This window comes from Anarhichas minor, unplaced genomic scaffold (genome assembly GCF_050575085.1).
Source record: "Anarhichas minor isolate MPS153535 unplaced genomic scaffold, ASM5057508v1 ptg000125l, whole genome shotgun sequence".
Taxonomy (NCBI): Eukaryota; Metazoa; Chordata; class Actinopteri; order Perciformes; family Anarhichadidae; genus Anarhichas; species Anarhichas minor.
Genome location: NW_027466571.1, coordinates 200,238 through 213,637, shown reverse-complemented (window position 1 = coordinate 213,637; position 13,400 = coordinate 200,238). Strand labels below are relative to the sequence as shown.

Below are 13,400 nucleotides of genomic sequence, written 5' to 3'. Positions count from 1 at the left end.
CTGATTTCAGCAGCAGCTGTGGACATATTTCGGATTCAGCTGAGAGACGAGGAGGATAAAACAGATCTGTGTGCGCAGCCCTCCGGCACACACCTCCATCTAGCAGCGCAATAATTGAAATGGTGCATTTGGCCGCTGGCTGCGGGGTGGTGGGGGGGGGGGGGGCATAATGCATGACGATAGACATCATTTGGCTCCAGAGCCAGAGGGATGTTTGATGTTACTAAAGTATATGAGGAGGAAGACGTGGATGTGCAGGAGGAAGAGGAGGAGGACGAGGAAGAGGAAGGACCAGATGGATTTCTGTTGAAAGCTTCTCATCATTGATGGATCATAAATTCTTCTCATTGATTATCTCTCAAAGCAGCAGGAGGATCTATTTTCTCTCAAACAAACCGCTGCGTTATTGTAACCTGATCCCAGACCCGGACCCTGAGGGGGTCTGAGGGGCCACGGGCGAGACTTCTCCCTCAGCCTCCTCTATTCTTTCAGAAGAGACAGGACGGGCTCGTTAAGCTGCTACTGCACGCACACACACACACACACACACACACACACACACACACACACACCCTAGGACGTGAACTGAAGACCAACCGGTCTCCTCTCATTTGAATCCCCTGGACGTAGCAGACGGACGCCGGTCTCCATGTCTTCTGTGTCGGTGTCCTCTCAGGTAAGAACGCAGCTTTACACCTTTTAACGGGACATTTAAGCGCAAAGTTTTCCCCGAGATCCCGATTATGCTCCCTGGGGTCTCGTGGAGGCGATGAGCGCCGTCTCACCAGTCTCGGTTTAAAACATGACCGTTTTAAGTCCTTGTTGGTTTTGGTACACGTTAGTAACAAAGATGCAAACACGGTTGGTATTTTCTGTAATGGTGTGAAACGCTATTTATTCGGCATACATCAAGTGTTCCAAGGTACGAAGGTTTTCATCTAAATTCGAACTTTTGTTACCGGCTCACCTGTTTTCACGGCTATCTTCTCCCTTCAAATAGGTTCGGTAAAGTTGGAAAGATATTCAAAGATTCGGACTTCCCGGTTCAATAAATCTCTGTGACCGTAGTGAGGTAGACAACAAGCTACAACCTTCATTTAATCAGAACGGGTCCTCCGGGCTCCTCCGAGCTGGACAAACAGCATTGGTCTCAATGAGCGGCCGGCTGCGAGACGAGTGCGCAGGGACCGTCTACAAAGTGCAATGCGGAAAATACATCCTACAACAATATTCAATAGCTTCACTGTCATGCAATGTAATGTAACCAAAATCACTTCACACATCAATGGGCTCCTCCTTGTTGTACTACAACTGTTATTTTGATAAAACATGTTTTAAATACATTTTAGTGAATTATTATTGGAAATAATATTCAATAACTTCCCTGTTATAAAGTGTAGTGTGACCAAAATCACGTTTGACAGGTGCTGTCAAATTCTCTTTTGTGATTTGGTCAAACTAGTGCAATTGTGAACCTATGTTTTGTATTGTGTATTTGTCTTGAATAAAGACATAGTACCACATACATCAAGATAAGAGCCATCATAAGTAGTTCACTCATTTTATCTTCAAGAAAGAATACACACATACAGTCAGGGCCAGAAGTATAAGCACAAACAACAGTCAGAGCCTTGCTCCCCGCAACCCGTAGGCGCATGGAGGCGACCCTCTCGTTCTCCGGGGAGAACTCCAACACAGCGGCGCTCAGCCGGGGGCTCGTGAGTATCCCCACTCCCGCCCGGCGCCTCTCACCTTGGGCAACTCCAGAAAAGGACAAAGTCCAATCCCTCTCCAGGAGCTTGGTTCCAGAGCCAGCGCTGTGTGTGGAGGTGAGTCCAACTATATCTAGCTGGTATCGCTCCACCTCCTGCACCAGCTCTGGCTCTTTCCCCGCTAGCGAGGTGACGTTCCACATCCCTAGAGCTAGTCTATGCTGCCGGCGATCGGCTTGCCCAGGCCTCCGGCCTGACCCGCCGCCCTATCTGCATTGCACCCGACCCCGATGCTTGTCCCTGCGGGTGGTGGGTCCACAGGGTGGCTGCTCCATGTTGTTTCTACGGGCTGAGCCCGACCGGGCCCCATGGGCGAAGGCCCGGCCACCAGACGCTCGCCGACGAGCTCCCCTCCTGTGTCTGGCTCCGGGAGGGTGCCCCGGTTTCCCTGGTCCGGGCGAGGTGGCTGAAGTCCGTGGGCTGCTTATCATCAGGGTTATTTTGAACCGCTCTTAGTCTGGGCTCTCCCCTGATACCTGTTTGCCTTGGGAGACCCTACCAGGGGCTACTGCCCCAGACAACATAGCTCCCAGGATCACTGAGCCACTCAAACTCCTCCACCATGATAAGGTGGTGATTCTGAGGATTTTTTTGTTTTATCCATTGAATTAAAGCTGAAAGTATAAACTTCAACCACATATTGACTGATCAGTTTCAAATCCATTGGGGTTGTGTAAATAAGAAAAATTAGAACAATTGTGTCATAGTCCAAATACTTCTGGCCCTGACTGTATGTGTGTATTCTTTCTTGAAGATAAAATGAGTGAACTACTTATGATGGCTCTTATCTTGATGTATGTGGTACTATGTCTTTATTCAAGACAAATACACAATACAAAACATAGGTTCACAATTGCACTAGTTTGACCAAATCACAAAAGAGAATTTGACAGCACCTGTCAAACGTGATTTTGGTCACACTACACTTTATAACAGGGAAGTTATTGAATATTATTTCCAATAATAATTCACTAAAATGTATTTAAAACATGTTTTATCAAAATAACAGTTGTAGTACAACAAGGAGGAGCCCATTGATGTGTGAAGTGATTTTGGTTACATTACATTGCATGACAGTGAAGCTATTGAATATTGTTGTAGGATGTATTTTCCGCATTGCACTTTGTAGACGGTCCCTGCGCACTAGTCTCGCAGCCGGCCGCTCATTGAGACCAATGCTGTTTGTCCAGCTCGGAGGAGTCCGTAAGACGGCCTGTTTTGATTAAATGAAGGTTGTAGCTTGTTGTCTACCTCACTACGGTTACAGGGAGGTATCGTTTGTATTTTAGCAACGTTTCGCTAACGACTTATTGAACCGGGAAGTCCGAATCTTTGAATATCTTTCCAACTTTACCTAAATCTTCAGATATGTCATGTTGGTGCGGAAGAGATCCACTGACTGTGATAAAAGTACTAATAATCGAAACTTCGTGTTAGTTGATGGACAATTCATATGCCGAATTAATCAGAAGGACGAAGTCTGAAGAGAAAACCTTTAAATTCAGGGTGAGGCCATACTTAACGTTTAACGATCCGCAAGAATGCATTAAATGTTTGGATTTGTTAATGGAGTCTGGCGTAAGGCCTTGTTACTGGGCTGGGTTTCACTGAAGCAGGTCTCTGTGTGTCAACGATCCAGTTTAAAATCATGAAGAACATTCATGATTTCTGTGATTATTTGTGCAGCCTGTAATCAACACAGGCTGTTATGTCCTGTGTCTTTAACACGGAGTCTGGTGCAGTTCTTGTCCTCCACTCGGCCGCAGACAGAGAGGCAGCAGTGTTTGTCAGTTTGGCCCGAGGCAGCGAGCCGGCCGCGGGGCAGCGAGCCGGAAGCTGGGCCGCCTCCTGTTCACCTGTCATGGTTCAGAGCTCCTCTTTACCACCGGTGTGTGTGTGTGTGTGTGTGTGTGTGTGTGTGTGTGTGTGTGTATGTAGGTGTTTAGGTGTGTGTGTGTGTGTGTGTGTGTAAGTGTGTGTGTGTGTATGTAGGTGTGTGTGTGTGTGTGTAAGTGTGTGTGTGTGTATGTAGGTGTGTGTGTGTGTGGGGGGGGGGGGGGGGGAATCAAGAGTGAGTTGCCCCCCGCCCTCATGTTTCATCAGTCTGGACTATTTTCAATCTGATACTTCAGTAAAAGTACTACAACAATGTAAATATACTGCATTACAAGTACATTCAGAATCCTATTTCAGTAATCAGCTCACTTAAAGTATTATCAGTAGTAAAAGTACACAAGTATCATGTAGTTTGAAAGAGCTGTGATTGATCGATCACTCGTCTCTCAGACTTAATGTACTAAACTGATTATTGTCATAACTTCATCAGCTGACTCGACAGTCTGTAGTTGTTATGTTTATGTTCTATGCTCATAACTTCAGAACATGATCGATTAATATCAACAGCTTCCATCAGGTTCTGTGATCGATGCTCTGTTGTACATATAGAAACAACACAACTATGTTGGTTTTACAGTTACTAAATATTGTGTTATTGTTATTGTGTTATGTTGTATTATGCTGTTTTATTGTTGTTGTGTTGTACTGTTGTATTATTGTGTCATATTGTTATTGTTTTGTTATTGTTGTGTCATATTGTTATTGTTGAATTGTTGCTGTGTTATTTTGTTGTGTTGTAGTGTTGTGTTGTATTGTTGTATTGTTATATTGTTGTGTTGTATTGTTGTATTGTGGTATTGTTGTGTTGTATTGTTGTGTTGTATTGTTGTGTTGTATTGTTGTTTTATTGTGTTGCTTGAGAACTTGAGGCTGTAGCGTTTCATGAACTCAGAATATTTGTCTTCTTCAGAAAGTTTATGAATGACTTTCATCTTTTCCAGATCTTGTCTTCACTTTGAGGGAAAAACGTCATATTTCTAAGAATTTATTAACATTCTATAGAGTCAGAGATTTATTTTTATTTTCTTTGTCAAACAGTTGTGCACAAAGCTGCTGAGTTCAGGTGTGTGTTGACCTGTTGTTACCTGTCACAGGAGGGGCGGAGCATGTCCAGGATGTCTCTGAGCCGCTCACCTGTGTCTCCCATGACCACCCAGGGCATCCCCTCCCCCGCCCAGCTGACCAAGGCCAACGCCCCCGTGCACATCGACGTGGGGGGGCACATGTACACCAGCAGCCTGGGGACACTCACCAAATACCCCGAGTCCAGGTGAGACCACAGAACCTTTGATATGGGTCATGTGATCAGGTGTGAGTGAGTAAACACCTGCAGGGTTCACAGTTACTACCATACTACTACTACTCTATTACTACTACTACTACTACTCTACTACTCTATTACTACTACTACTACTACTCTATTACTACTACTACTCTATTACTACTACTACTACTACTACTCTACTACTCTATTACTACTACTAATACTACTACTACTACTCTATTACTACTACTACTACTCTACTGCTCTATTACTACTACTACTACCACTACTCTATTACTACTACTACTACTACTCTACTACTCTATTACTACTACTACTACTACTCTATTACTACTACTACTACTCTACTACTCTGTTACTACTACTACTACTACTACTCTAGCTCCTCCGCGAATCGAACCTTATCATGGTGGAGGAGTTTGAGTGGCTCAGTGATCCTGGGAGCTATGTTGTCCGGGGCATTAGCCCCTGGTAGGGTCTCCCAAGGCAAACAGGTATCAGGGGAGAGCCCAGACTAAGAGCGGTTCAAAACGACCCTAATGATAAGCAGCCCACGGACTTCAGCCACCTCGCCTGGACCAGGGAAACCGGGGCACCCTCCCGGAGCCAGTCCCAGGAGGGGAGCTCGTCAGCGAGCGTCTGGTGGCCGGGCCTTCGCCCATGGGGCCAGGTCGGGCTCAGCCCGAATAAACAGCATGGAGCAGCCACCCTGTGGACCCACCACCCGCAGGGACAAGCATCAGGGTCGGGTGCAATGCAGACCGGGCGGCGGGTCAGGCGGGAGGCCTGGGCGAGCCGATCGCCGGCAGCATAGACTAGCTCTAGGGACGTGGAACGTCACCTCGCTAGCGGGGAAAGAGCCAGAGCTGGTGCAGGAGGTGGAGTGATACCAGCTAGATATAGTTGGACTCACCTCCACACACAGCGCTGGCTCTGGAACCAAGCTCCTGGACAGGGGTTGGACTTTGTCCTTTTCTGGAGTTGCCCAGGGTGAGAGGCGCCGGGCGGGAGTGGGGATACTCACTAGCCCCCGGCTGAGCACCGCTGTGTTGGAGTTCTCCCCGGAGAGCGAGAGGGTCGCCTCCATGTGCCTACGGGTTGCGGGGAGCAAGGCTCTGACTGTGGTTTGTGCTTATGCACCAAACAGCAGTTCAGAGTATCCGGCCTTCTTGGAGTTGGTGGGAGGGGTCCTGGAAAGGGCGCCGCCTACCGACTCCATAGTTCTCCTGGGGGACTTCAACACTCACGTGGGCAATGACGGAGAAACTTGGCGGGGGGTGATTGGGAGGAACGGCTTGCCCGATCTGAACCCGAATGGTGTCTCGTTATTGGACTTCTGTGCTTGCCACGGTTTGGCCATAACGAACACCATGTTCGAACATAAGGTGGCTCATAAGTGTACCTGGTACCAGAACACCTTAGGCCGGAGATCAATGATCGACTTTGCAATCGTATCATTTGATTTGCGGCCGTATGTCTTGGACACTCGGGTGAAGAGAGGAGCAGAGCTGTCAACTGATCACCACCTGGTGGTGAGTTGGATCAGATGGCGGGGGAACCGGTTGGAAAGACCCGGCAAGCCCAAACGTGTAGTGAGGGTGAACTGGGAACGTCTGGCAGAGGACCCTGTCCGGAAGGTCTTTAACTCCCACCTCCGGAAGAACTTCTCACACATCTCGAGGGAGGTTGGGGACACGGAATCCGAATGGACCATGTTCAAAGCCTCTATTGTGGACGCGGCCGCTAGGAGCTGTGGCCGGAAGGTCATCGGTGCCTGTCATGGCGGCAACCCGAGAACCCGGTGGTGGACACCGGAGGTGAGGGAAGCCGTCAAGCTGAAGAAGGAGACCAGAAGGGCTGCAGCTGCGGTGGTCGCGAATGCTAAAACTCGGGCATGGGAGGAGTTCGGGGAGGCCATGGAGAAGGACTTCGGTTGGCCTCAAGGAGGTTCTGGCAAACCATCCAAAGGCTCAGGAAGGGAAAGCAGGGCTTACCCCAGGCTGTTCTCAGCAGGGGGGGGAACTGCTGACCCGGACGGGGGACATCGTCGGGCGGTGGAAAGAGCACTTTGAGGAACTCCTAAACCTGACCAACATGTCCTCTGTAGAGGAGGCAGCGCCTGAAGATCTAGGGGGAGGCTCACCCATATCCCTGGCAGAGGCCGCAGAGGTAGTTAAAAAGCTCCTTGGTGGCAAGGCGCCGGGGGTGGATGAGATCCGCCCTGAGATGCTGAAAGCGCTGGACATGGTTGGGCTGTCCTGGCTGACACGCCACTTCAATGTCGCATGGGGGTCGGGATCAGTGCCCATGGACTGGCAGACCGGGGTGGTGGTTCCCATCTTCAAAAAGGGGGACCGGAGAGTGTGCTCGAATTACCGGGGTATCACACTACTCAGCCTCCCGGGGAAGGCTTATGCCAGGGTGCTGGAAAGGAGGCTTCGACCGTTTGTCGAACCTCAGATTCAAGAGGAGCAATGCGGATTCCGTCCCGGCCGTGGAACAGTGGACCAGCTCTTTACCCTCGCAAGACTACTGGAGGGGTTCTGGGAGTTTGCCCAACCAGTCTACATGTGCTTTGTGGACTTGGAGAAGGCTTTCGACCGGGTCCCTCGGGGGTTCTTGTGGGGGGTGCTGCGGGAGTATGGGGTGCCGGACCCATTACAACGGGCGATCTGGTCTCTGTACGACTGCAGTAGGAGCTGTGTCCGCATTCTCGGCAATAAGTCAGACACGTTCCCGGTGGGTGTTGGCCTCTGCCAGGGCTGCCCTTTGTCACCGGTCCTGTTCGTGACTTTCAAGGACAGGATATCTAGGCGCAGCCTGGGGGTGGAGAACGGCAGGTTAGGGGGTCTCGGCATCGCCTCTCTGCTGTTTGCAGATGATGTGGTCCTGTTAGCCTCCTCGGATCGTGACCTCCAGCATTCACTGGGGCGGTTTGCAGCCGAGTGTGAAGCGGCGGGGATGAGAGTTAGCACCTCCAAATCTAAGGCCATGGTTCTCTGCCGGAAACCGGTGGATTGCTCCCTCCAGGTGGGGACGGAGTGCCTACCTCAAGCGAAGGAGTTCAAGTATCTCGGGGTCTTGTTCACGAGTGAGGGTAAGATAGAGCGGGAGATCGACAGGCGGATCGGTGCGGCTGCAGCAGTCAAGCAGGCGCTGCACCGGACCGTCTTGGTGAAGAGGGAGCTGAGCCGGAAGGCAAAGCTCTCAATTTACCACTCGGTCTACGTTCCTACCCTCACCTATGGTCAAGAACTCTGGGTCGTGATCGAAAGGACAAGGTCGCGGCTACAAGCGGCCGAAATGAGCTTCCTCCGTAGGGTGGCCGGGCTCAGCCTTTGAGATAGGGTAAGGAGTTCGGTCATCAGGAGGGAGCTTGGAGTCGAGCCGCTACTCCTTCGCGTCGAAAGGAGTCAGCTGAGGTGGTTCGGGCATCTAATTAGGATGCCTCCTGGACGCCTCCCACTGGAGGTTTTCCAGGCACGTCCAACTGGGAAGAGACCCCGGGGAAGACCCAGAACACGCTGGAGGGATTACATCTCCCAGCTGGCCTGGGAACGCCTCGGGATCCCCCAGAATGAGCTGGAACATGTTGCCGGTGAGAGGGAAGTCAGCCTGCTTGGCCTGCTGCCACCGCGACCCGACCCCGGATAAGCGGAGGAAAATGGATGGACTACTACTCTACCACTCTATTACTACTACTACTACTACTACTCTATTACTACTACTACTACTACTCTACTACTCTATTACTACTACTACTACTACTACTCTACTACTCTATTACTACTACTACTACTCTATTACTACTACTACTACTACTACTCTATTACTACTACTACTACTACTACTCTATTACTACTACTACTACTACTACTACTACTACTCTACTACTCTATTACTACTACTACTACTACTACTACTCTATTACTACTACTACTACTACTACATTACTAATACTAATACTACTACTCTATTACTACTACTACTACTACTCTATTACTACTACTACTACTCTACTACTCTATTACTACTACTACTACTACTCTACTACTCTATTACTACTACTACTACTCTGCTACTACTACTACTACTACTACTCTATTACTGCTACTATTACTACTACTACTACTCTATTACTACTACTACTACTCTACTATATTACTACTACTACTCTACTACTACTACTACTGCTCTATTACTACTACTACTACTACTACTACTACTACTCTACTACTCTATTACTACTACTACTACTACTACTACTCTATTACTACTTCTACTACTACTACTACTCTATTACTACTACTACTACTACTACTACTACTCTATTACTACTACTACTACTACTCTACTACTCTATTACTACTACTACTACTCTACTACTACTACTACTACTACTCTCTTACTACTACTACTACTCTACTACTCTATTACTACTACTACTACTACTACTCTACTACTCTATTACTACTACTACTACTACTACTACTACTATTACTCTATTACTACGACTACTCTACTACTCTATTACTACTACTACTACACTCTACTACTCTATTACTACTACTACTACTACTACTACTACTCTATTACTACTACTACTACTACTCTATTACTACTACTACTCTATTACTACTACTACTACTACTACTACTCTATTACTACTACTACTACTACTTCTATACTACTACTACTACTACTGCTCTATTACTACTACTACTACTACTACTACTACTCTACTACTCTATTACTACTACTACTACTACTACTCTATTACTACTACTACTACTACTGCTACTACTTCTACTACTCTACTGCTACTACTGCTACTCTACTACTCTACTACTACTACTACTACTACTACTCTATTACTACTACTCTACTACTCTATTACTACTACTACTACTACTACTCTATTACTACTACTACTACTCTACTACTACTACTACTGCTCTATTACTACTACTACTACTACTACTACTACTGCTCTATTACTACTACTACTGCTACTACTGCTACTACTCTACTGCTACTACTGCTACTCTACTACTCTATTACTACTACTATTACTACTGCTACTGCTACTCTATTACTAATACTACTCTACTACTACTCTATTACTACTACTATTACTACTGCTACTGCTACTCTATTACTACTACTACTACTACTACTACACTACTACTACTACTACTCTATTACTACTACTACTACTACTACTCTACTACACTATTACTACTACGACTGCTACTACTACTACTTCTACTACTTCTACCACTACTACTACTACTCTACTTCTACTACTACTACTACTTCTACTACAACTACTTTTGAGGGGCTAAAAATCCTTAAAAAATAAGCAAACTTGGCAAAAGTGTAGTTATATAATATGATTTTAATGCTTCAGAGTGGCAAGTCGGCTCAATAGCGCCCCCTACAACATTTTGACAAAGCAGCCATCGCAGTATGTTTGACCTAGATGTATGAAATTTGGTAGGAACATGTATCACATGTGGACTTAAATAAAAGTCTCTTGGAGCCATGCTCTAAACCCAACCGGAAGTCAGCCATTTTGAATTTTGTATGAATTTCCAGTGTCGTTTTTGTCATTTCCAGGCGCTGTACTCTAACGAACTCCTCTTCGGGAATTAATCGAATCAACTCCAAATTTGGTCAGAACAATCTAAAGGCCTCTGTGATGAAAAGTTACTCAAAGCTTGTTGTTTCCTGAAAGGCCGTTGTCATGGCGACGCATTCTTCGCCATGAAAGATTAAGGTGTTTTTGAGGGGCTAAAAATGCTCAAAACATAACCAAACTTGTCACACACATTTAAAATCCCGAATGTAGTTATCTGATATGATTTTAATACTTCAGAGTGGCAAGTCGGCTCGATAGCGCCCCCTAAAATATTTAGACGATGCAGCCCTCGCAGTAAGTTTCACCTAGATGTATAAAATTTGGTAAGCAGATGCATCACATGTAGACTTAAAAAAAAGTCTCAGGGGTCCAAGCTCTAAACCCAACTAGAAGTCAGACATTTTGAATTTTGTATGAATTTCGAGTGTCGTTTTTGCAATTCCCAGGTGCTCTACTTTAACAAACTCCTCCTAGGGAATTAATCAGATCAGCTTAGAATTTGGTCAGAACAATCTAAAGACCTTAGCGATTAAAAGTTACTAAAAGCTTTAGGTTTCATCGAACGACATGGACTTGGTGTGGTGACCATTTTACATGGTTCACCATCATCCATCAAGTAACTCGACTGTAACTCGACTGTACTTTGTCAAAACTGTCCCAAACTTGACATGCTTGTTGACTGTCATGGCTTTAGGACTTCTGCATGCCAATATTAACTCATAGTCATAGCGCCACCTACTGATAAGCACGGACGTAAGCAGGATTCTATAATTACAGCGGCCCAAACACTGAACTTATTGAAAGGGTTTGTGCGCACACCATGAGAAAAAGACTTCTCTGATCTAAATATGTGCAAACTAAGATGTTTGGAGAGCAGAAATTGAATAAAAAAGGTTTCCAAATCGCGCTTGTACGTGGAGTTTTCATTCATATTAAATTGAATTGTTTTTGTTCGATTTGGAACAGGTCGTAATGTAAAGTAATTTCATGCAACGTGAAGTTTGTTTAATAAAATCAAACTGCACCCAGACTAATTTGTATGTTAGATTATTCTACATTGGCTCACCTTTTGGCTTAAATTTATTTCTTTATAAAAATATATTTTTTTTTCCACATGGAACTATACATTCTCCTGTTTCTCCTCGACTCTTCCAGCTTTGAGTCACTCAGCAGCGATTGTCAGAGCTACCTGCACAAACAAACAAACGAGCTGCATTTACTCTGACAGTCTGTTATATTACGAACACTGAAGCTCGTTCACACACACACTCAGTGTTTTGTCGATTTTTACAGGGTGACAATTATGATTGTATTCGGAGGTACACTCAAAACATTCGAGGCTTAAGACCTGGCAAAATGACCTGACTACGCCATTGGTCGACACAGGAAATACCGTTTAACTCGTGCACGCAGTGTATGATGGTCACAGAAATGCACGGCCGCATCACCCAGAGTCCTGCCAGTACCCTCGACGTGCGTCAATATGCGAGGGCCCGATCAATGCTGCTTGCAGCTTTAATTAACATTATTGCTTATAAATTAACATTATTAACATTATTAATATACATTAACATCATTACGAACACAGCCCCTTTAAAATAGAATCTGATGTTTTTCTGTTTCTCTGCAGGATCAGTCGTCTGTTTAACGGCACTGAGCCCATCGTGTTGGACAGTCTGAAGCAGCACTACTTCATCGACAGAGACGGAGACATCTTCCGCTACATCCTCAGCTTTCTGCGGACCTGCAAACTGCTGCTGCCAGAAGACTTCAAGGTAATTTAACTGGGAAAATGTCGTAAAAAAAAAAAGAGGAATATGATCGGAATTGAAGCCCTACTAATTTATTGGCATTATCTTATCTTTAGCATATCAAAGATGTATCTATATATAACAGCCGTTTGCTGCCCAATACAAATCCATACAATATCATGCAATAATCAATAGTACAACATAATGTCGCCCCTTTTGGGCAAGTACTAATTTACAGTTTTGGAACGCTGTAACCCCATACTATGCTGACTTTTTAATGACATACTATAGGACTTCCCCCAGCTGTACGAGGAGGCCCGGTTCTACCAGCTGACTCCGATGGTTCGGGAGTTGGAACGCTGGCAGGTGGAGCGGGAGGCCCAGTGGACACCACCCTGCGAGTGTCTGGTGGTCCGAGTCTCTCCCGATCTGGGCGAGAGGATCGCATTGAGCGGAGAGAAAGTTCTGATCGAGGAGATCTTCCCCGAGACCGGAGACGTCATGTGTGACTCTGTCAACGCCGGTTGGAACCAGGACCCGACCCACGTGATCCGCTTCCCCCTCAACGGGTACTGCAGGTTCAACTCTGTGCAGGTCAGTGCTTCCCCTGTACAACACCCGTACTACACTCGTACTACTCCTGTACTACACTCGTACTAATCCTGTACCTCACCGGTACTCTAACACCTGCTGTGTGTCTGCAGGTCCTGGAGCGTCTGTTCCAGAGGGGCTTCATCATGAAGGCGTCCTGCGGTGGGGGGGTCGACTCCTCCCAGTTCAGCGAGTACATTTTGTGTCGCGACCTCCGGCTCAACCGGTCCGTCACCAGCACCCCGATCCGGATCAAACAGGAGCCTCTGGACTAAACTCAGACGTGAAGACCTCTGTTGCATCATCATCATCTGGGAATGATGATGATGCAACATAAGAAGTCATAAACTGCCACATTTGTAATAACCTGAATGGAACGGTCATTTTTTATAAGTGTGTACAGATAATTTAATTTTTTTATAAAACTGCCCTTTTGAAGATGTATATTTAATGTATCTGTTAGC

The 13,400-nt window shown here is 46.3% G+C and overlaps 1 protein-coding gene across 1 annotated transcript; it reads left to right on the top strand.

The window, feature by feature from the left end:
• Positions 1 to 649: 649 nt before the first annotated feature.
• LOC142941010 (BTB/POZ domain-containing protein kctd15-like) lies at positions 650 to 13,294 on the top strand. Its single transcript, XM_076083243.1, has 5 exons — positions 650 to 676; positions 4,763 to 4,938; positions 12,225 to 12,369; positions 12,637 to 12,939; positions 13,050 to 13,294. The coding sequence occupies exons 1-5, from the start codon at positions 650 to 652 to the stop codon at positions 13,209 to 13,211; spliced, it is 813 nt and encodes a 270-aa protein (XP_075939358.1). The 3' UTR covers positions 13,212 to 13,294.
• Positions 13,295 to 13,400: the final 106 nt, after the last annotated feature.